Raw genomic sequence first — 20742 nt, 5'->3', positions numbered from 1 at the left:
ATCGTCTCTTATTTTAATCTAGTTAGATGTTCATGCAGCAAAATTCATCTTCCAGCCCCACCGCTCAAATGTCTCTCCTCTGTTCAGCATCTTCATCGTGACATTTCTCCCAAATGCTCCTCCACCCAAATCCCAACCTGAACTCACATGAGAGGATGTACCAGAACTCGTTTTGAGAACAGTAGCCGGGGTCCCCCCCCCCAATTCATCCGCGGACCTGTGTCAGCACATCCCTGGGGAGCTTTGTCTGAAGCTCCAGATTTGAGAAAGCCTGGGGGTGCATGCAGAGTAATTACCACTCTCTCACCCAGGGGGAGCTCCAGGGACCTCCTTGTCACACCAGCCCTGCCTCCCAAGGTGTGTCATTAACACAGGAGAGACTCCAGAACACGTGGATCTCAAGTTATATTGGGCACTGAGGCTCTCCCCTGGTTACATGCACTGTAACATGGCAGCTTTGTCTTGGTTACGATGGTATATACGTACATAAATAGATAAATTCAACATCATAGCGAAGTATGAATTAATAAATCCAAAAAATAGAGGAGAAGACACGGTTGGGGCTTGATTTAAGAGCTACTCTTTCATAAAACTGAAAAGTTGAAAGTGTATAATCATAAAAGAATCATAATGCTTTTGATAAACAACTAACTGCAACTAAAACCACATTTAAGCTTCTCTGTAACAGCAACCAGAACGACAGCATCTGATAATGCAGCACTAATCGTTCCCCCCTCCCACCACACAGGATGCAACCTCTTCCTGTGGGAATATGCATGATAATAACTACTCTGACCTTTGACCTCCTGCAGGAAGTTGCAGAAAGCACCACAGGATATTTTACTCAGGGCCTTAAACTTGGTTTTCCCACAAACCAAGTAGGCAAAGTAACATGAAAGCAGTGAAGTTAAGAGGGGGAGGAACAAAAAGGATCTTATTTGTCAAAACTGAAAAGAGCTTATCGGAAATCTGAACAAGGCTTTGTGATGGTCGAGTTCGAGTCCATACAAAGAAGAAAAATAAGGAGGAGAAAAGTTATTGTTGACTTGTCAGCCGCCCTCCAATGAGCTGTAGTGATGCAGGCTGAGAGCAGAAGTGCTGTAGTTGGACTGAGCTGCTCCCAGGAGGCGATAAATGTAACTGTGCGAGCACAAAGTAAAACAGAGCGGAGATAAGACGACGCAAGTTCAATAAACTTTGATAATGATAAGTGAGCAGGCGAGCTCATTTCAATTTTTCCTGAATAAATCAAAGTTTACAGAAATAATTAACTGGGAAAATACACCTACTCACTTTCTGAGAGTTTGGTGAGACGATCAATACCAACCCTTGTACATGCATTAAATATGGAGCTGCATGGGGCTGAGGCAGGATTAGCTTAGTTTAGCATACTGGGCACAGAGACAAGCAGCTAGCCTGGGTTTTTTTAACATATGCTACCAGCACCATGATACATTAACAAAACCTGTGTTGAATTACATTACGATTAATTTCTGCTTGTGTACACATGACAAACACAGGACATAATGTGAGTTTCTTACATTCAGCTCTTGACCCTTAATTAACTCCACAAAGAGATTTTGTTTTCACCTCTGTCAGTGGTTTGTCTGTTTCACAGAAAAGATTTCTTCAAAACTTGGTGGAAAGATTCAACATGAACCAAGAAAGAACCTATTCAAATTTGGTGCCAATTCAGACAAAGGGGCCGATCTGGGAATTTCTTAATTTCTTATTTTAACATGTGAGAGAGGGTGTTTTAAATACTTTCACTGATTTCCCAGGGAATAATGCAGGAATCAGGAACATTGATGTCTGTGGGCAATTAAGTGTGGATCCTGATACAAATCCAGATTTAAATATGGTTGAGGGGGTAGACTGTTCAGCTGCTGTATAGTAATAAATCACACTAGAAACCTGTAACTACCACCAAAGTGTAACTGGGATAATGTGGGTTCAGTAGGGAATTAACAACTAGTGCGTGTCTTCAGTAGTTTTAGAACTACGACAGAACAAATGAGGTGCAGGGCTCGGCGGAGTTCTACTCTCCTGAAAATGCATTATAAATTACATGCACGATAAATGTAGGGTAAGTTTGGGCAGATTTAAAAATAGATGCATTTTCCTCATGGTGGATTCATCATGTAACAACACACACAATTCTATCTGTTAGAGACTGAGAGTATGTGAGATGTGTGTAACCACATCATGGATAAACATCAACACACAACCTTCAATGAGCCAGAGAGGGAGGAGAGGCTCAGTTTAAAACAATGGAATCAGCCGGAGGGACGCAGGAATTAGAAAATCGATATTCTCATTATCAAAGCAGCTAATTCTACTGAGCCGTCTGTGATACAGCAGTTAGAATAAATTCAACCCTCCGACATGACTGCAGATCTGCAGCAGCCAATCAAAACAGAATCTGCTCTTTTTTCTGCCTGGTTTTGAAGGGCTCTCTGCCCAAGCCTCATCGTGATACTCATTCAGATGTAACCCCACTTTAAACCGCACAGACAATGGCTGTTGAGATGAGCCTGGTGCTGATAGGGCCGTCGAGAGACAGACAGACACACACACACACGGATATAAATGTGGCCAGTAGCTACACTCTGTCCTGTAAAGTGCCATAAATCAATACAGTGAGAAGAAGTGCACAAAGCAATATTCAAATCTGATTTTTGTATTTTATGTTTATGTTATGTACCACACACACACACACACACACACACACACACACACACACACACACACACACACACACACACACACACACACACACAGCTTTTACTTTGTTTTGTGCATTAGCCTTCCATCTTAAATGCAATCAGACCCTTGAGTGCATGAGTTAGGTCATTTAAGCGCTGTGGTGGTATAAATATTACAGCATCACTTGAAATACTTCACTTTGCTGTGTCCACTTGTTCCCTAAAGTCATCAACCAAATAAAAGACACACTGCATGTGGTGTTTTTCTTCTTCTGTGTGAACTCTGGTGCAAGTTTTCAGTGGCCACATGAACTGAATCACATCAGATTTGCTTTGATTATAACATGAATTGAGAAATGGGAGAGAAAAAGAATTATTCAGTCACTGAATCACCACTTCTGTAGTTCTTCACTGGCAAAATATTTGGTAAACGAACACTTCAGCAGGCAGAGTCATAACAAGGAGACTGTTAATTGCGTCATTCACCTGTCTGCTCTCCAGCTGACTCTGTCTCCACCTCTCCCTCCTCCTTTGCCTCCTCCTCAGACACTTAATCCGGTTTTTCTCTCTTTTAATCATCCTCCTCTCTCCAAACGGCACAGAGGGCGGCACCACTGTCAGTGTCATGGTCTGACTCATCACATCCATCACGCCGCTACCTTCTTCATCTCCACCTTCCACATCCTCCTCCTCCTCCTCCTCTTCTTCTTCTTCACCCTCCTCCTCCTCTCCTAACTCTGAGCTATGACGACTTTGTGACGATCGCCCAGTTGCTGTCACCGTTCCGACCTCCACCCAGGAAGGATCCGGCTCCCTGGATGAACTAAGCGGGTGGCGGTGCAAGGCTCCTGCAGGTCGCCTCTGAGGTGACAGAGGTGTGGTTCTGGATGGTTCGGGAGGCTGAGGGAAAGAAGAAGACGTGCCTCTTGCTGTGGGCCGAGGAGATTGGGCATTTAAATTGATGGGGATGGTCTGGGAGCAGGCTATACTGAGAGGTCTGAGATATGTGTTTCCTCTTGGGAAGCTGTTAGATCCTTCTCTGGCTTCCAAAGAATTACAGCTGGATGAACCTCCAGTGCTTCCTGTCCCTCCATCTCCACGTGTCTCAGTTCTTTCAGTCTTCCTCTGCCTTTGTTTTCCTCTGTCCTTTCCTTCAACATGTTCAACACTGCGTCTCTCCTCCTCAGTTTCTTGGTTGTCCTCTCTCCACCTTCCTCTGCCATCCTCTCTGCAGGTCTTTTTGTGTGATTTCCTCCCCGGCAGGGCAGGTCTCATCAGATGCTCCGCACCGCTCGACCTCCCCTCTCCTGCTGGATCTGCACTCCTCAGACAAGGTCTCACTGTCCTTAAACACGAGGTTTCTCTTTCTTCACTGGCGTCCTCAGGTCCTTGACTTCTAACTCTGCTCTTGGCATTCACACCAGAGGCCCCCGCATGGCAGTTCATGATGTTGCTCTTGCAGCCCCCTCAGGCACCAGCAGAGAGTGTCTGATGTGACTTCAACCAGCTAGCTTGGTCTTTCCCCTGCCATCTTTCCTTCAGTCTTGTTTCCGCTTCCAACTTCTGGATGTATAGAGTGCAGCTGACTCTATACCACTGCTGTTCCAGTGCAAAGGTGGTGAGCGGTGAAGCCCTCTGGCCTGGTCCGTCCTGGCCCCGTTAGCCCCCTGGGACATTCCACACTGTTGACAAAGACAAAGTCCCTCTGGTGAGCCACATTACAATAGTAGCACAGTTCCCGGCCTCACTATTGTCCCGTGTGACCTATAGAAAACACATCTCTATTCAACCACTGAACACACAAAAATAAGATGAAAAAGCCAGAGCCACCTTTTTTCATCACATCCATACCATGATGTCAGCTTTTTTCATTCTCCACTTGATAAACAGAGCACAAGGAGAGTGTGTATGTGTGTGTGTGTGTGTTTGTGTAGTTGTGGTATAAATATAATTCCTCTTCCTTTATTAGATGTCCGTGTTTTGTTTCTGACTCGTCTTTGTCAGACTTCTAGACAAGGAGAAAGTGTATTCGATGAAAAATGTCAGTAGAACCTGTTCAATCGCTCTTTTTCACAGGTGAATTTATCGTCTGAAAAGGAGCAGAAGATTCTTTATTAGAAGAGAAAAAGAACGTGAAGGGGAAAAGTGTGAAATCCAAACTTTTTAGGGTTTAGTTTATATTAGGCTATGTTGCTAAATCCTCTGATTCATGGACCGACTAAACTAGTCTACTAGAGTATTTTTTAAATTTGCCATTATGGACAGATTCCTAGAAACATGATCACCCCTGTGGGCACAGTCTTACAAGACAGAGCCAGACATTACAGTGATAATGTAAGGTAGTACTTCTTTGTGATGGTTCACATTTTATTACAAACGGACAAATTAAAACTGAAAACCAGTTGTCACACGGTGATCTGGAACTTTGGGGGACCTCAGGAAACTGGGGCTCTTGAACAGAGACCCTACTTAACCCATGTGGTGACCCTGCTTTGACCGGCAGTGCCACTGAGATCAAAACACAAGTCATGCAGGTAGTTATAACAATGAACTACAGATCCCAGATGTACTGTCACCTCTCTCACCTAAAAGTGATAAGAATTAAAATTACTTACATACTTTGTTTCTGACCTAGGATCTGCTGTCCCTTTTCTCTACCCCATAATTTCTGTCTTTCCTGACTAGTGCCAAAAGACATAAATAAAAAATTCAATATGTTTTGTCATCAAGTAAGAGGGGACATAAAACCGTATGAAACATTATGGATTATTAAAGTGACAAATACAGATGGCAGTTTAAATCAATATGACTAGAAAATATATAAACATTATGCAAACTAATTACAAAAGATCCCTTAAAAGCTTCTCTGCAGAAATATATTTAGCAGCTTAGGTCCAAAGTTTAGGGAACCCTGAGCCAAAGGCTTTTTAGTCCTCAATCTGAGGATCTGAGTTTGCAAATGAGAAATGATGCCATACAATATATATATATATATATATATATATATATATATATATATATATATATGTGTGTGTATAGGGGTGTTAAATCATACTATTACAATAGCAACCCAATTACCAATCGTGCAGACAGCAAACGTTACTGCCCTGCAAAAAAACGTTTTCACAATTCTCCATTTTAAATCCTTTTAATTCCACTTCCCCTTTGAATTCTGAATTGAATTATTGTCCACACACAGCCTTCAGATAACAATGCTCCCCACCCCCTAAGAGGTGGCTCAAAAGGTCAGCTGTTCGATCCCGAGCTCCTCAGCTCTTCACGTTGTGTTGTCCTTGCAAGACACTACAACTCAAATTGTCTCTGATGGGCGTCCTGGCAGTGTATGAATGGGATGTATAATAGAGAGCCACTATATATAGAAGCGCTGTATGAATGTGCATGCGGATGGGTGATTTTCACTCAGTGTAAAGTGCTTTGAGCAGAAGTTTAGAATAGAAAAACAATCATGTTAAATACAATCCATCCCCTCTGAGGACACACCCGTATTTCATCACTGTTTTTATTTCTCACTGCTCAATATTAGTCAACTCAAATATGAAGCCACAGCATTTATTGTTTTCAAGCAATTCTCCCCAACACACACACACACACACACACACACACACACACACACACACACACACACACACACACACACACACACACACACACACACACACTTTGCTTCTCACCCAGTCTTCTATCTTTCTACCATTTCCCTCAGCAGCAGACCAGCCCCCTCCCGGTTTCCTCACCCTTCCCACAGTGCCTCACTTCAATGTGAACCCGCAGCAGTGAGATCAGGAGCCACGCTTTGGTGGAGTACCTGCTGTGGACAGCAGATGGCAGCAGCTTTCCTCTATGTACTGACATGACGCTGTCCCTGGTCCTGAAACCACCTTTCACTCTCAGCACTCTTTTACGCATTTTACCTTTTCTCAAGTTTCCCGGTTACAAACACAGAAGTGATGAAAGATCAAGATAGCTTACACACATGTGCCTGGTTCTTTCCTGTCTTGTTATCGTGTTCGTTAATAAGTTTAATAAGTGTTAGTCCTGGCTGACACCTACCATTTAAAAAGTCATCCACGAAATACTATAGCTACTCAGTGAGTCCGAAGGAAAAGGAGAGAGAGGAGAGCTCGGCATCCTCCTCGACTGTCTGCGGTGAAAAACTGAGCAACAAGCGGAGCACACGCACAAAACTCCAGGGCGACCTCCTCGAGGTCTGACGTACCCAAAGCTGCTGCTATAAATGAATTCACGCCGCCACTAAGCTCAGATGATTCGCAGTAACAGTGAGCGCAAACCGGCTGTCAACACTCACGGGCTCCAACACACACACACACAACCCCCCATCACACACACTCACAAACACGCCTGCGTCATGCGTCCTGGGAGCGACGGCACGAACTCGGTAACTCCGATGGACCCCGGTAAAAGAGAAAGCAGCAGCAGTTTGAGGGGGTGACTGACTGTGTCCTGCACATCTGTCCAGCTGCGTATCCCCCCCTCCCCCCCCCCCCCCCCCACACACACTGCTCTGGGAAAGTTGCGCTCCGAGTGTGGTCGCATCATGGATTTTATAACAAGCAGCAACGGGAGCAACGCGACCGGCCGGTACCCTCACGGGATGGACGTGGTGGCGGACTGGGACGGGGGTGAGAACGGCACGGGGTTTGGGTCTCTGCCTGACCTGAAGCTGAGTTACCAGATTATCACCTCCCTGCTCCTGGGGTCCCTTATCCTCTGCTCCATATTTGGCAATGCGTGCGTCGTGGCAGCCATCTCCTTGGAGAGATCGCTCCAGAATGTGGCCAACTATCTGATCGGGTCCCTGGCCGTGACAGACCTAATGGTATCGGTTCTGGTTCTGCCTATGGCGGCCCTCTATCAGGTTTTGAACAAATGGACACTGGGACAGGAGATCTGTGATTTATTCATCTCACTGGATGTACTGTGCTGCACATCATCCATCCTGCATCTGTGCGCAATTGCCTTGGACAGGTACTGGGCCATAACCGACCCTATTGACTATGTAAATAAACGGACACCGAGGCGAGCTGCGCTCTTGATAAGTGTGACTTGGTTAGTTGGTTTCTCCATCTCTATTCCGCCTATGTTAGGCTGGAGAAGTGCCGAAGACAGAGCAGACCCTGACGCCTGCATCATCAGCCAGGACCCGGGCTACACCATCTATTCCACGTTTGGGGCTTTTTACATCCCCCTTATCCTCATGTTGGTCCTGTACGGGCGAATATTCAAGGCTGCTCGGTTTCGGATTCGAAAGACGGTCAAAAAAACAGAGAAAGCCAAAGTGTCAGACAAGTGCTTAACCGTGTCCCCGGCCATCTTCCACAAGAAAACCAACGGGGAGGCCGGGGGAAAGGGCTGGAAACTCGGGGACGAGTCCAAAACCAGCTCTCCGTGCGTAAACGGCGCAGTGAAGCACGGGGAGGAGGGCGAGTCACTGGAGATCATAGAAGTTCTGAGCAACTCCAAGACGCACCTGCCTCTGCCCAACACCCCGCAGTCCTCGCATGGCTACGAGCACATGAATGAGAAGAACTCGGGGGCGAAGAGGAAGATCGCGCTGGCCCGGGAGCGCAAGACGGTGAAGACGCTGGGGATCATCATGGGGACGTTCATCTTCTGCTGGCTGCCATTCTTCATCGTGGCTCTGGTGCTGCCTTTCTGCGCAGAGCGCTGCTACATGCCCGAGTGGCTGGGCGCAGTCATAAACTGGCTGGGCTACTCGAACTCTCTCCTCAACCCCATCATATATGCCTACTTCAACAAAGACTTCCAAAATGCTTTCAAGAAGATTATCAAATGTAAATTCCACAGACCGTGACCCCACGTATTCACTGGCACGCGGAGCGATGGAGCGGACTGTGTGGAACTGCGAATTAATACCATCCAGACTTTTCATTCAGGGACAGTCTCTTATGTATGTGTTCAAGAAAACCTGAGGTCAGCTGATCAAATGAGACAAGACAAGAACTCTCGCTCTTAATGTACAAGCTCATGTTTATTCAGTGTTTGTAGCTACAGTATTTAGCCTTTACGCGCCGGCAGCCATCGTTGTATTGCCATGCAAGACGTGTCATGTGCCGATTCCATGCATTTTTACCATGAGACACGCAGGGTTTCCGTCCTACACCACGAGCTCTGTAGCACCGAAAACAATAAAAGCAGTCAAAGTTTGTCCTTAAGAAAAACACGAGTCCGTTTCTTATTTAGAGAAAAGAAAGTGAATGAGCCAAGAGAAGATGACACTATGATGACAAATCACAGTTTCACTTCGGTGCTGTCTTCATCATCACACATCTTCATCTGCTGTGGAGTGAACCATTCACTGTGTTGTTGACAAAGCAAGGCAGTGAACAACTTATCAATTTGCAGTGACAGGCCGCACTGATGAAGCTGGGAGGGGGGTGTGCAGGTTATCAGTGCATGGTGTGTTTGAGGTCTCCACTGTCGATCCATCAAACCACACTCAAAGTTCGAAAGCAAGAGTAGGATCACTTTTTTTTTCCTGAAGAGGGAGGCTGATATTACATTTATGATGTATGATCACACCCTCTCGCCTCCCTCTGTTTTCCTTTTCTTCTCCCTCCTGTGTGTATGAGAGAGAGAGAGAGAGAGAGAAAGAGAGAGAGAAAGAAACAGACTGTGAAAGAAGGATTGATCAAGAGATATATCAAGGGAGAAAAATCCCATCTTTTATTGTTTGTACAGTACATTCCCCACACAGGTTTATTAAGCACTGTGTTTCAGTAGACAGCTTGTGACACCATCAACATAAAGAACAATGAGAGCTATATAGACTCTAAATGACATATAACAGACAAGAGATGCAGGAAACCTCCTCTTTGCATAACTACCTCTCTTCTGTCAAACAAATCCTACTCAAAAAACCTACCTAGATGGGACGATAAAGACTGTCAGTGAATGAAAGCGAGGAGAAGGAGAGGAAAACAACCATGATGAAGAAGCCCCGGCGAGGCCTGCCTCACAAGATGGGTGGCTGTTTGGCTCGTTGTCATGGCAACACATCAAGCTCCAGAGGCACCGTGGGTCAGTCAGTGTCGGGCAGGCGCGGGGGGTGGGGGGGGGGGGGGCTTGGCTGAGCTCGGACAGAAAACGTGAGACGCAGCACGACACTGTAGAGACATCACCTGTGGAATGCCAACGTGTTGGGTTTGCATCACTGCACTGATGATGCAGCGTCAGGAGCATTGACCAGTGTCTCTGAGGGTAGAACAGACACCTCAACAGGAAATGACTGAATCAATCAATCAATTGATCATCAATAAAACCTATGTGATTGATAAAACAACTGATTAGTATCATGAAACATCTACCACATATATCATATTGATGCTGAGGTCTCAGCACTTACGCTGACAATCTATTTATGCTAGAACTGAAATTGTTGAGTTAAATAATTAATAGTTGATCAACAGAAAAATATTTCAGATTATTTTGATAATCAATGAAACATTCTCTCCTCTGAGTTTCTCCAGTGAGAGGAGTTAGTGATTTTCTCAATATGACAGCGCATTAAAAATGGCTTTACATCACTATTCACTATGTTCTGACAAATTCTTGCATTTACTAATATGCTCTTGTAATATACCAGTGACAAAGTGTTTCCTTACCAAACATTACTGATGAACAAAGATAAGGCCTGCATATTAAACTAAAACCAGCACAGATTTAACCTTAACCCTGACTCAAACCTAAAATAAGAATGTGTAACTGATTTTTAAGCTTGAAAATAAGTCATGAATAAAAAAGTCGTAAAAACGTTGAATTTGTGCCTGGAGAAAATTGAGCCGGAGGGACGAAGTCATAAAAACTGCCGCTTCTCCCAGCTGCAGGGTTTCTTCTTCCATCAGATCACTTCTGCTCTGTGCAGCGTCATCGTGACACCAGATGCAGTCGAAATGCTTTTGGGAAAATGAATCTAGTACCTGTGACCTGCAGGTCGAGTTGTGGTTTATGACAGCCTCAGTAAGGATCATAGAGAATGTGATGTGCAGCTGCAGAGAGGGGAGGAGTATATTTCTCCTTTGTGAGTGATACTGCATGTTACCATCATTACATTTTTCGATCATGATATGGGATTACAGGTGACCTGTTTTAAACTATGTTGTAATATCAAATGTCTGGATTGTGGGGCTGCATTAATCCCACTAACTCTGGGGACATAATATAGGTAGGTGCATGGTTGAGCTGTGATGACGCAGGAGCTTTTTCTTTAACCCAGCAACAGAAGAGGAGAGGATTATATAAAACATTTCTACTAACGGGGGATTACTGGGTGTATTACACGTGTTCTGTGCCCTCAGGCCTAAAATAAAGGGGGAAACGGTATCAGATGCTGCCTTAATACAGTAGATTGATCCTGGTCCTATAGGAAGGATGAACATTATCGTAAAGAGCAGTCGAGTACAAACGCAGTGCTCTTGTTTTCATCCATTTTTCAACACTCGAAGTGGTGTCAGCCTCCACGTCTAACCCGTTACCAGATATTAAACATTTATATATTTTGTATAGAAAAGCAACAAAAGAAAAAAAGGTGTTACTCTGAAGGCAACCCTGTTATTCTTAAAATGACATTTGTAATTTTTTTTCACTGTGATTGATTCGACCGATCAATATCACAACAACAGCTGCCACTTGAAAATGAAGCACTGTGGCTTTTACTTTGTGGTTACAGCTTTAAAAAGCTGCAGAAATCACAGACATGAACAAGTTCATGTTCTACTTATTATAAATGATATATTATACATTTATAACAAATAAAGTTGCATGATCAGACCAAGATTTTTAAACTAACCAAAGGATCATCAACAAATGATCTTAGGTGATTGGATAATTTGTTCTGATTGTTCCACTTTGGAAACAAATATTCTTCATTAAACACGGAAGAAACTCAGCAAACCTGAGGGCAAATACCGTCTACGCTGACTGACAAGGAGTAAATACCGAGTTCATATGGATGAAGGAACATTTATATGCATTTTTAAAAAATCAACACTGCTAATCAAAATGGACCCAGGGCAAGTTGACTAACTCAAGCCCGTCAGATTGATGGGTCTCAAAGGGAAAGCTCAAAATAAATTCAGGCTGGGTTCAAAGGATGACAGACTGCTTTGGTGATATTTTCATAAATGATGAACACATCTAAAAATATTTGCTCCATAAGGACGTCCCTCTGACATCGATGATAAAAACCTGCTGAGATAACTTTTTTATCTCTGGTCTGAAAGTAAAAATACTGCAGGTCATAAATAAAGAACAGTAGGAGAAACTGTTAAGGTGGCAGCTGAATGTTTGGGTCTGTATCTATATCAGTATCTAACACCATTTAAGTTTATCTAGGTGACAACGTACAGATTTACTATTAAGTCAAAAGCACACAGCCCCACCTCCTCCATGTTAGTGGATGGGACATGGACCAAACTCAGGAGTCGAAATACACGTCAAAATTTTTTTTTCTATTTTTTAGTTCTTATGGTAGTTCTTATCACACTAATTAGTTGTTTGGTACTGTGCAAATAAGGGTGAAACATCATGATTGACAGCTGCGACTAACTCACTGCTCAAGTGTGTGTATCCATAGGACTTCAGGCTCTATCCCCTGATTGCTCCTCCCCAGACTCTGGCTCCAAATCACAGCATCGGCACAGGATGTTAGCATTCAAATCAGGGCTATTTTTGGCTTAATTCCTTCATTCCATGGGAGGAAGAAGAGACACGTCATTTATCTTTATATACAGTCTATGAGACAGTCATAGAATTTAAGCGGTTTTAAGAAACTTGCTGAAACCCAACAAAATCAGCCACATTCTGCTCAGGCCCCCTTTCAGCTCCGGCCCCAAGCAATTGCCTGCTTTTTCTAATCTATCGAGACAAACCCTGCATACAGGCCACATTTACAGATGTTGAATGACACTTGGATAGACTAAAGGAAATCAATGTCAAACAGCCTTTCGCCCTTAGACTATGTTCAATACTGTATTTAGGGCTTTGATTTATGTGAGTTTACTCTTTCAAAAATGATCCCGTAAAGTGGGAAAAAATGTTGATCTATTCTAGTCTGTACTTATAACATGTTTGCTTATATTCCAATGGCCAAAGCAATGTTAAGTGGGTCTATCTATGTGTCTATGTATGAATCATTTGGAGGAGGGCAATGGAAAATCACACCAAGTTGACAAAATGAGTGGATGAGCAGGAAGCGACAGATGACAGGAAAGTGGGGATGGGAAAATGGTTTAAAAAACAGCAGGAAGAGAAAAGAGGCAAAGACAAGGAGAACGAATGAGAGAAATAGATATGACTGAACTCAGCACAACACATGTTTCTGCTTCGCTCCCTCCTACTTCAGGGTCTTTTTGATGTGTCAGAGTCTTTTGAAGGATCTCGCAGCCCACGGCCCGTCAGATGCCGCAGGCTCGTTCTCGCTCTATATCTCCCCCCGCCCATGCCAAAAGACAGGCAGGACTGGAGGAGCAGCGTAAAACTCCTTCTGACATGGAGAAATGAGACTTAAAATGCTTTCTGATACGATCATATTTCTACCAAAGATGTTAGTTCTCCTAATTTAGAAAAGCATGCGTCACTTGGTTTTACAACATCGATTGATTAGAGATTGCCTTGTTTTTCTTTTGCACACACAATACTCATCACTGTGATGGAGGGCAGGCGTCACATGGACAAGGACAACAGCAAACAGTGGAAAACAGTTAAGAGTAAACAGTTTCTAATACTCTCTGACACTTTCCATTTTCACAAACAATTCAAATGAAGAGTCGTGCTCCAGTGCCCTTTGCTTTTTGTATTACAGCCAGTGACGAACACTTCCCCTCAATATTTGAAATCTGAAATAACTCCCCTGCATCTCCTTCAACGAGACACAAACACTCGCTGCTGCTCCGCCTATTCTCCGCTCTCTCTAATTCTTTTTTCCTCCCAGAGGACCTGCTCAGCGCGTCCCAGTAAGAGCCATTCAGCTAAAACTTTGATGGGATAAAGTACGTGGATAGACACTGAGTGGATGAAGCAGAGTACCAAACACCAACTGTGTGACACAAACAGTGACTGCGTGACACAGTATCAAAACAAAGGCCACTCCAAACAAAACAAGCCCCTCTCAGTTTGCCTGCAGGCACTGACTAGTTTGCATTTGCTCGTCCGTGTATGTGCATTTGTGTGTGTGTGCAAAAATGGCAGAGAGAAGTGGAGAGAGCACAGGCTGCATGCAGACAACCTGGAAAGCCTATTTGAGTCCAGCTCCTTAAAAGATAAGTCTGTTATTGTATAGTATTCAGTATCTATATAATTATCAAATAGTATATTTACTAATCATAGTCAGTGAGGTGAAAGCTCAACTTCAGTCTTAACCTTCTTGTCTTCCAGATGGGATTTGTCTGATATTCAAGTGAAACAGAACTTGCACAAACTTAAACACAATACACTGGAAATAAAAGAAAACATAAGTAGAAACATATTCTTCCTAGTGATGAAGATGCAGCCTCATGCATACATTAACAAGACTGTTATCTTGATAACAGTATTTTTCATTAAGTGTTAACATCGGAACATATGATAATAGCTGCTGAGATTCCAAAGTCTTTTTGGAATATTTCAAACTTAATATCTGCCACTGTAGCACCTTTACTCACCCACATTCAAGTTCACAAAATGAAATCAAATGGTAGACCGCACACAAGAGGTAAAGAACAAACAAGCATAGTGACAAATCATCGCAGTGCACAAGGTTACAACAGTATTTAATACCATAAATCAAACTCCTAAACAACTTTAGTGCCAGGGAAGCCTCTGTCATCTCAATGACATTTATAGAGCAGGGGTGGAGATAGGGGTTGGCTTCTGGGTCTGCAGCCCCAAATGTTTTGTCAATAGCCCCAAATCTATTTTGACAGCAAAAAAAAAATAATAATGGTGTTACCCAGGATATTTTCTGTAGTTTACCCAGTTACAGATGTTCCTTAAATGCATCGCCCTAAGCTAAAGGTAGTGACGTAGCTTTCCCACATCCCTTAAACGTATCACTGGCAAACTATGGACAGGTGCCGCTCAGCGGTAACAGCAGAGCACGAGGATAAGACGTACATCCAAAATTAAAGTGTGGAGAAGAACACTGCATTTTAGTTCATTTTAGGAATTCATAGAGCAAAACAAGTCAGGATGTTGTGATGTGAGACTGTTAGTAATGTTAGTTAATCAGCTGTTTAGCTGCTCACTGCTGTCAGTGTGATCGCAGTGCAGATGCTTAACTACATTCATACTGCTACTATCGCTCAAGAAAGCACAGAAGGTGATTTTTGTAAACTTCAACTGAACTTCAAGTTTAAATGAATTTTAACTTAAACCTACCTGATACCTACTGATATCTTTATTTAAGTCAGTACGTTATCCAGCATCAACCCCATCCCTTACACTGATAGATAATGAATATTTACGGCACACATTCTGAATGCAATTTGGCATCTAAGAGATCTGAAAATGCAATCTAGGTTTACACATCTAATATTCACCTCATCATTCCACAGATTTTCAAGGTCTTAGTTGAGCATAACAAAATGGACTTAGAGGGAGAGAGAGCGTGTGTTTGTGTGTGCGTGTGTTCCTCCCAGTGGCGAACTGTGTCAGTGATTCTCACACAAGACGTAAACACTGGATTTAATTTGGCCCTTAATGCCTCTGGCACCCTTTTGATGGCATTGGGAGGAGCGACAAAGACAGACAGATCCAAAAAGAGAGAGAGAGAGAGAGAGAGAGAGAGAGAGAGAGAGAGAGAGAGAGAGGGAGACTGAAGAGAGAGAGAGAGAGAGAGAGGGAGACTGAAGAGAGAGAGAGAGAGAGAGTGAGAGAGAGAGAGAGAGAGAGAGAGAGAGAGAAAACATCACTTGGCTTATTGCATCATTTCCAGTGCCTGTCAGCGACCAAAGTGTGGTGCCAAGAGTCAGATCTGCCTTAAAATTAACTTTTAAAATAAAAACCTCCACTGTCTCAGTTTCATCTGCTGCCAGCTCTTGCGGAGCATTTTCACAGCATCTCTTAATGTGTCCCACAAAATATGTTCACAGTCTAAGAATAAACAACATGTCAGCTTTTAGCTTGAGGGACAATATTTAATTTGAATATATTGTTTTTAATTTTATATTTCCTCCACGCGTCTCTGTCACTGAAAATGCACCAGTCATTTTGCCGGCTTTCTGCTTCTTGCCAGTTAAAGTGCGGCGCCCTCAGTAACGAGGGATTTATTGCTGCTTCATAGATCTTTAATGACACTGTCATCTATATGCTCGCCTTTTTGTGTCCTAAGAGACAGTGTCTTTGCTTTCAGTTATGTTGTCGTAACTGCCAATAGGAGGCTGACACTGGCAGAGGATGTGCATATTAATTGGGCTCTTAGAAACACACACAATCTTGTGTTCCAACAGAAACCAATACAGTAATTCCCCCAAGCTGATAGTTCTGCGCCCACCTAATTGGGTCTTGTTTGTACAAACCTTAACCTGTTATTGCCACAACTTAAACAGATGGCAGAGCATTTAACAGAGCTACACAGCCTACACTACTATTAATTACAACTGCAAGAAACATTGAAATGTAATGCTTTATTTAGTGAGAGGGAGGAAGAATAGATTGCTTTGTGTGTCTGCTTGTGTGAACTTTTTGTCTTTTAATGTGCAACATTAACCTGAACCTGGAAAAGAGCCTCCAGGCTACATTTGACTAATTTCAAAGTAAATCATATTACATAATTTATATTCACTATCCATGATTAAGAGGAAAGAAATTAATGAATAGAAATGAAGAAAGTGAAGTAGTCTGGATGAAGCAGGGGGAAAGGCTGATTAGAATATGATATTAGGAATATTTGATCATTTGCACGTCTTTGCTGCCACTTCTTTGTAGTCAAAGATGCGCAATAAAAAGGCAAACAAAGAAGGATCTAAAAAAGACTCCAGTCTATTCAAATAGATATCAGAACAAAGAACTATTTCATATCTGAACTATTTACACTGTGTATGTCATATATATATTATATATTATACACACATTCCTGGTTCAGCCCTGTAATCCACTTCCACACCAAATTTACATATTTACATAAATTGTTATTTTCAGTTTAGTTTTTTTTGTGTAAACCTGTAAACAAGTCTCTCCTCCTTCTTTTAAAATGTATGTAAATTGCTCATTGGTTTACTATTGAGATTGTTTTGGAGTGTGAGGTTTAAAGACTTGTGTGGATAAGGCGGTTGGCTGAGTAATGTTTGGAGACCGTTGCATTTACCACTATTGGTCAAATACAGTGGCAACACTGACATAATGCTTTATGATGAATAGGCCCATAAATTAAAGCAGGATGACGAGGAAAGGCTGGATGCTAAATTACTGTTTTCAGCCTTGAGCTATAGTGACAAAAATTTAAACCTGTGCTCTACTCTGCTCAGAAAACATATTTCTTACCAAAGGGCGATGTCCTCCGTATGAAGCATATCTACTTATCTACATATTGCCACTGTGTGCAGTCAATTTGCTTTCAAGCATGGAATATGTTTCTATTTACAGCAGCTAATTTTGCTCATGTGCAAACTGTAAATCTTGGTCATCTGACTGTGTCTGGACATGAGCAGACACCTTCAGGGTATTTGTCAGACCTCAGTAGACAAACTACTGTATGTGTGTGTAGTGTTGTGTAGCATGCACTGATTTGTTATTCGTGCAGATGCCTGCATGGAGTATTTGTATGTATGTGTGTGCAAGTTGTGCACAGTTGACTAATGTCAGTGGACAGCAGCAGCAGTCCCCATGGCAAAGTCTATCCATTAGTCTCTGTCACAGCCCAGCTGCAGCTCCACATATCTTAAGGATAAGAGCCCACTGACACTTCATCATTCGCAAACTGAGCCTCTAAAGGAGGCCAATTAGATACATGCAGTGCTAACAGCAGCCAGGGGGCTTATCATATGATCCTCTGACCATGCCATTTAACAGAGAGAAATAGTATATGAGAGTGAAAGCACAGAGCTCCCAGGGTAGTCGAGCACGGTGTAAACAGGAACACGTATGCTTGCCCACTCGCACTGCAACGTTATTTTAAGACATATGTAGGATCCATACATGAAAAGCAGTAAACACTCACAGCAGCAGTCTGTGTGCGCTATTTATAAAAAATACCTGTTGTGATGGATCTGGGATGTGATCCTTAGGGGTTAACAGGTCGGATATGTAATCCCTGCAGCGTGTTCTGGGTCCGCCCTGAGGTCTCTTCCCTGTTGGAAGTAATCCCTAACAAAATCTCCTCAGGGAGGCTTCTTGGAGACCTTCTGATCAATATCTGCACTTCAGGATTATTAACAAATTCCTGCTCTAAACTGTCAGTCCAAGTCCATCGTGAGCTGGTGTCAATTAAAACTATTTAAAGGGAAAAAGGGATTTTCTTTGATTTTTTTCCCCTCTGTTATTGCTTTTTCTCATGAGTCTTGGTTTCCTGTAATAAAACATTCAAAATAGATTTCAGTATAAACAGAGTGGCAGAGATGTGTGTCATGGTGTGCAGACACTTCAATCATCCTCAGAACTCCTAACCCCCATTTTCTCATCTTTGCACCTCATCTCCCTCCTCTGTGTCCTCTTTTCCGTGCGCCTCCCGTACTCTACAATTTTCACCTTTTAGCTCCTCTTTCACTATTCCCCGAGCAACTCTCCCCTCGTCTCTCCACTGTCTAGTCTCATAGACTTTCCACTTAACATCAGCAGGGAAAACAGGTCAGAGAGGAGCAGCACCCACTTGCTAGCTGGCTGGCAGAAATCCATGACCTTTTACTCGCGATGCATCGGAGTCTGTCAGTTGACCTCTCGTCTTGAATGTTGTAGACCCTTTAAATGTTGCAGAGAGAGATAGAAATAGAGATAGACAGTGGGAGGGAGAAGTCGTGAAGAGAGGCGTAGCAATTGGTACAGACTTATCCAGTGGCTCCACATCATTTGAAGTTGTTATTTCAATACCAGTATCACATACTACGAGAGCATTTCAAAGTATTTTATCACAGAGTAATAAAATAAGCAGTTTAAACTCTACACTCAAAATGCCACATTCTTAACTATGGAATAAAATGTCATTTAATTTTGAAATAAAATTATTAATAATTATGGTGTAAAAAGGAACGAATATCAAGGTACGAGAAAAACAATTGTGTGACGTACACTAAATCAGTTTACTTTTTCTGTCCTGTATCAAACTTATTCTGTATGTGTTTATGCAGGATATCACACATTTGGGTAACTGAGAGAAGAAACACACAGCGTCACACAACCTCCCCATATATATGATACTAATAGTGTAATAATGAAAAGCACTGAACAGTTAAACTACAGTGTCGGAAATTCAATGGATTGCATCATTTTGATGGGGAACTAAATAAAGGAAGGTTGTGATGAAATTATCTGCAATGATGAAGTAACGCTCACCTGGGACATCATCTGTATTATTAACGTTGGGCTTGTGATTAAGGTGGCCTTTGCTGTGGACTGAGCATTGTTGTAGCATCGGGTTTAATGTTTCGTATTTTCTGCCTTTTGAATTAAAGGTAAGAATTGAAAGAGGTACTGTTTAATGTAGGGTTTGAGCTGTCACATAAATAATATGGTAAATATTATTTACTGTGATTAAACACATTAATGATGGTTAAAATCTATAGCTAATTTTTCTATATTTATAGGTTTAAAATAGCTCATAACGCCACCTACTGTTTTAAACCATCTTGGACCTTGCAGGGCCAATGCTTACCTAGAGTCAACCCAAAATCAATTTTAAAATCTTTGCTGAAACTAAACCTCTAAACCACAACATCGATTAGCATTCAGAGACATCCTCCATCCTCTCACACACACACACACACACACACACACACACACACACACACACACACACACACACACACACACACACACACACACACACACACACACACACACACACACACACACACACACACAGAACTGCTGGCAGAGACATGACCCTAGGCCAGCAGTCCGAAAACAGCACGCTCAAGACATTGTGTAGCCTAGGCTGTCTCAGCACCGGCTGCATGTGCCAGCTCGGGCCACTGTGGTCTTGGCCTTCAGGCTGGTGGCGAGAAGCTGTCAGACATTTCTGTTGCAATGCTGCTTCTGGAGTTGTTGCTTATAACAGACATCCTGAGCAAACTAAATGGTTTTATGTTTGTGTGTGTGTGTGTGTGTGTAGGGGGGCGAAATAGGCATGTCTTTGCCCTGCCTCCCAACACTATGTTCTAAAAGCTTTTTTATGAATTTCTTCAGAGAGGCATTTCAGCCAAAACTTAAGGGTGAAATTGGACTAAAACAACTAAGTTTGGTTCTTAAAACTTGGGGTTAAAATTGAACCTAAAGAACCACAAAATACTGTTATTCATACTTCAATTAGTTAGTTTCTCCTAGAGTGCAGAGAAATTGTGAAAATTATCAAATATGGATATTAAGCATAGAGTAATCCCCTGTAGGATAAAGGAAGGAAAATTATATATATGAAAAAGGGAATGGATATTGTATATACATTATTTCAATAATGTATGCCTGCCTAAGGTCCTATTAATTATGTAGAATCGGGAGAAATACACTGCGCAAGTATGCAGTCTCAGTGCAAATTTTGTAAACCTTAAACTGCCCCAAAATAGATTTCCATCCTCTCCCTCAGAGAAAAGTCGCAGGGGGTGTAATGCGGAAACAGCAGTTTGTGCATTTGTATGTGTGCATGCATAAGTGAGGCAGATACACACAGATACACTGTTCATATTAGAGTTTCATTTATGATTTACATTTGTCTGACAGCTGGCATGCTAGTGGTTGTTACTTCTCTCAACTGCAGTGTGTTAAAATTGACAGGCAGCAGGTGGATAACACAGTCACACAGCAGCGAAAAAGAAGCAGAAGAAGAAGACAAACACAACTGAAGCTGTCAATTACC

At 42.6% G+C, this 20742-nt stretch overlaps 2 protein-coding genes across 2 annotated transcripts in view; one reads left to right on the top strand and one right to left on the bottom strand.

Moving 5' to 3' along the window:
* rnf180a (ring finger protein 180a) overlaps positions 1 to 20742 on the bottom strand; it is a 57372-nt gene that overhangs the window by 5294 nt on the left and 31336 nt on the right. Inside the window, exon 2 of the mRNA XM_020102688.2 lies at positions 3192 to 4387. Coding sequence (XP_019958247.2) covers positions 3192 to 4151 — 960 coding nt within the window. The 5' untranslated portion in view covers positions 4152 to 4387. The remainder of the gene's footprint in view (positions 1 to 3191; positions 4388 to 20742) is intronic.
* htr1aa (5-hydroxytryptamine (serotonin) receptor 1A a) lies at positions 6837 to 9808 on the top strand. Its single transcript, XM_020102689.2, has one exon. It carries the CDS (start codon positions 7282 to 7284, stop codon positions 8557 to 8559), a length of 1278 nt encoding a protein of 425 aa, XP_019958248.2. The 5' UTR covers positions 6837 to 7281; the 3' UTR covers positions 8560 to 9808.

This window comes from Paralichthys olivaceus, chromosome 4 (assembly GCF_024713975.1).
Source record: "Paralichthys olivaceus isolate ysfri-2021 chromosome 4, ASM2471397v2, whole genome shotgun sequence".
NCBI classification, from domain to species: domain Eukaryota; kingdom Metazoa; phylum Chordata; class Actinopteri; order Pleuronectiformes; family Paralichthyidae; genus Paralichthys; species Paralichthys olivaceus.
This window is presented reverse-complemented; position numbering and strand designations above follow the sequence as displayed.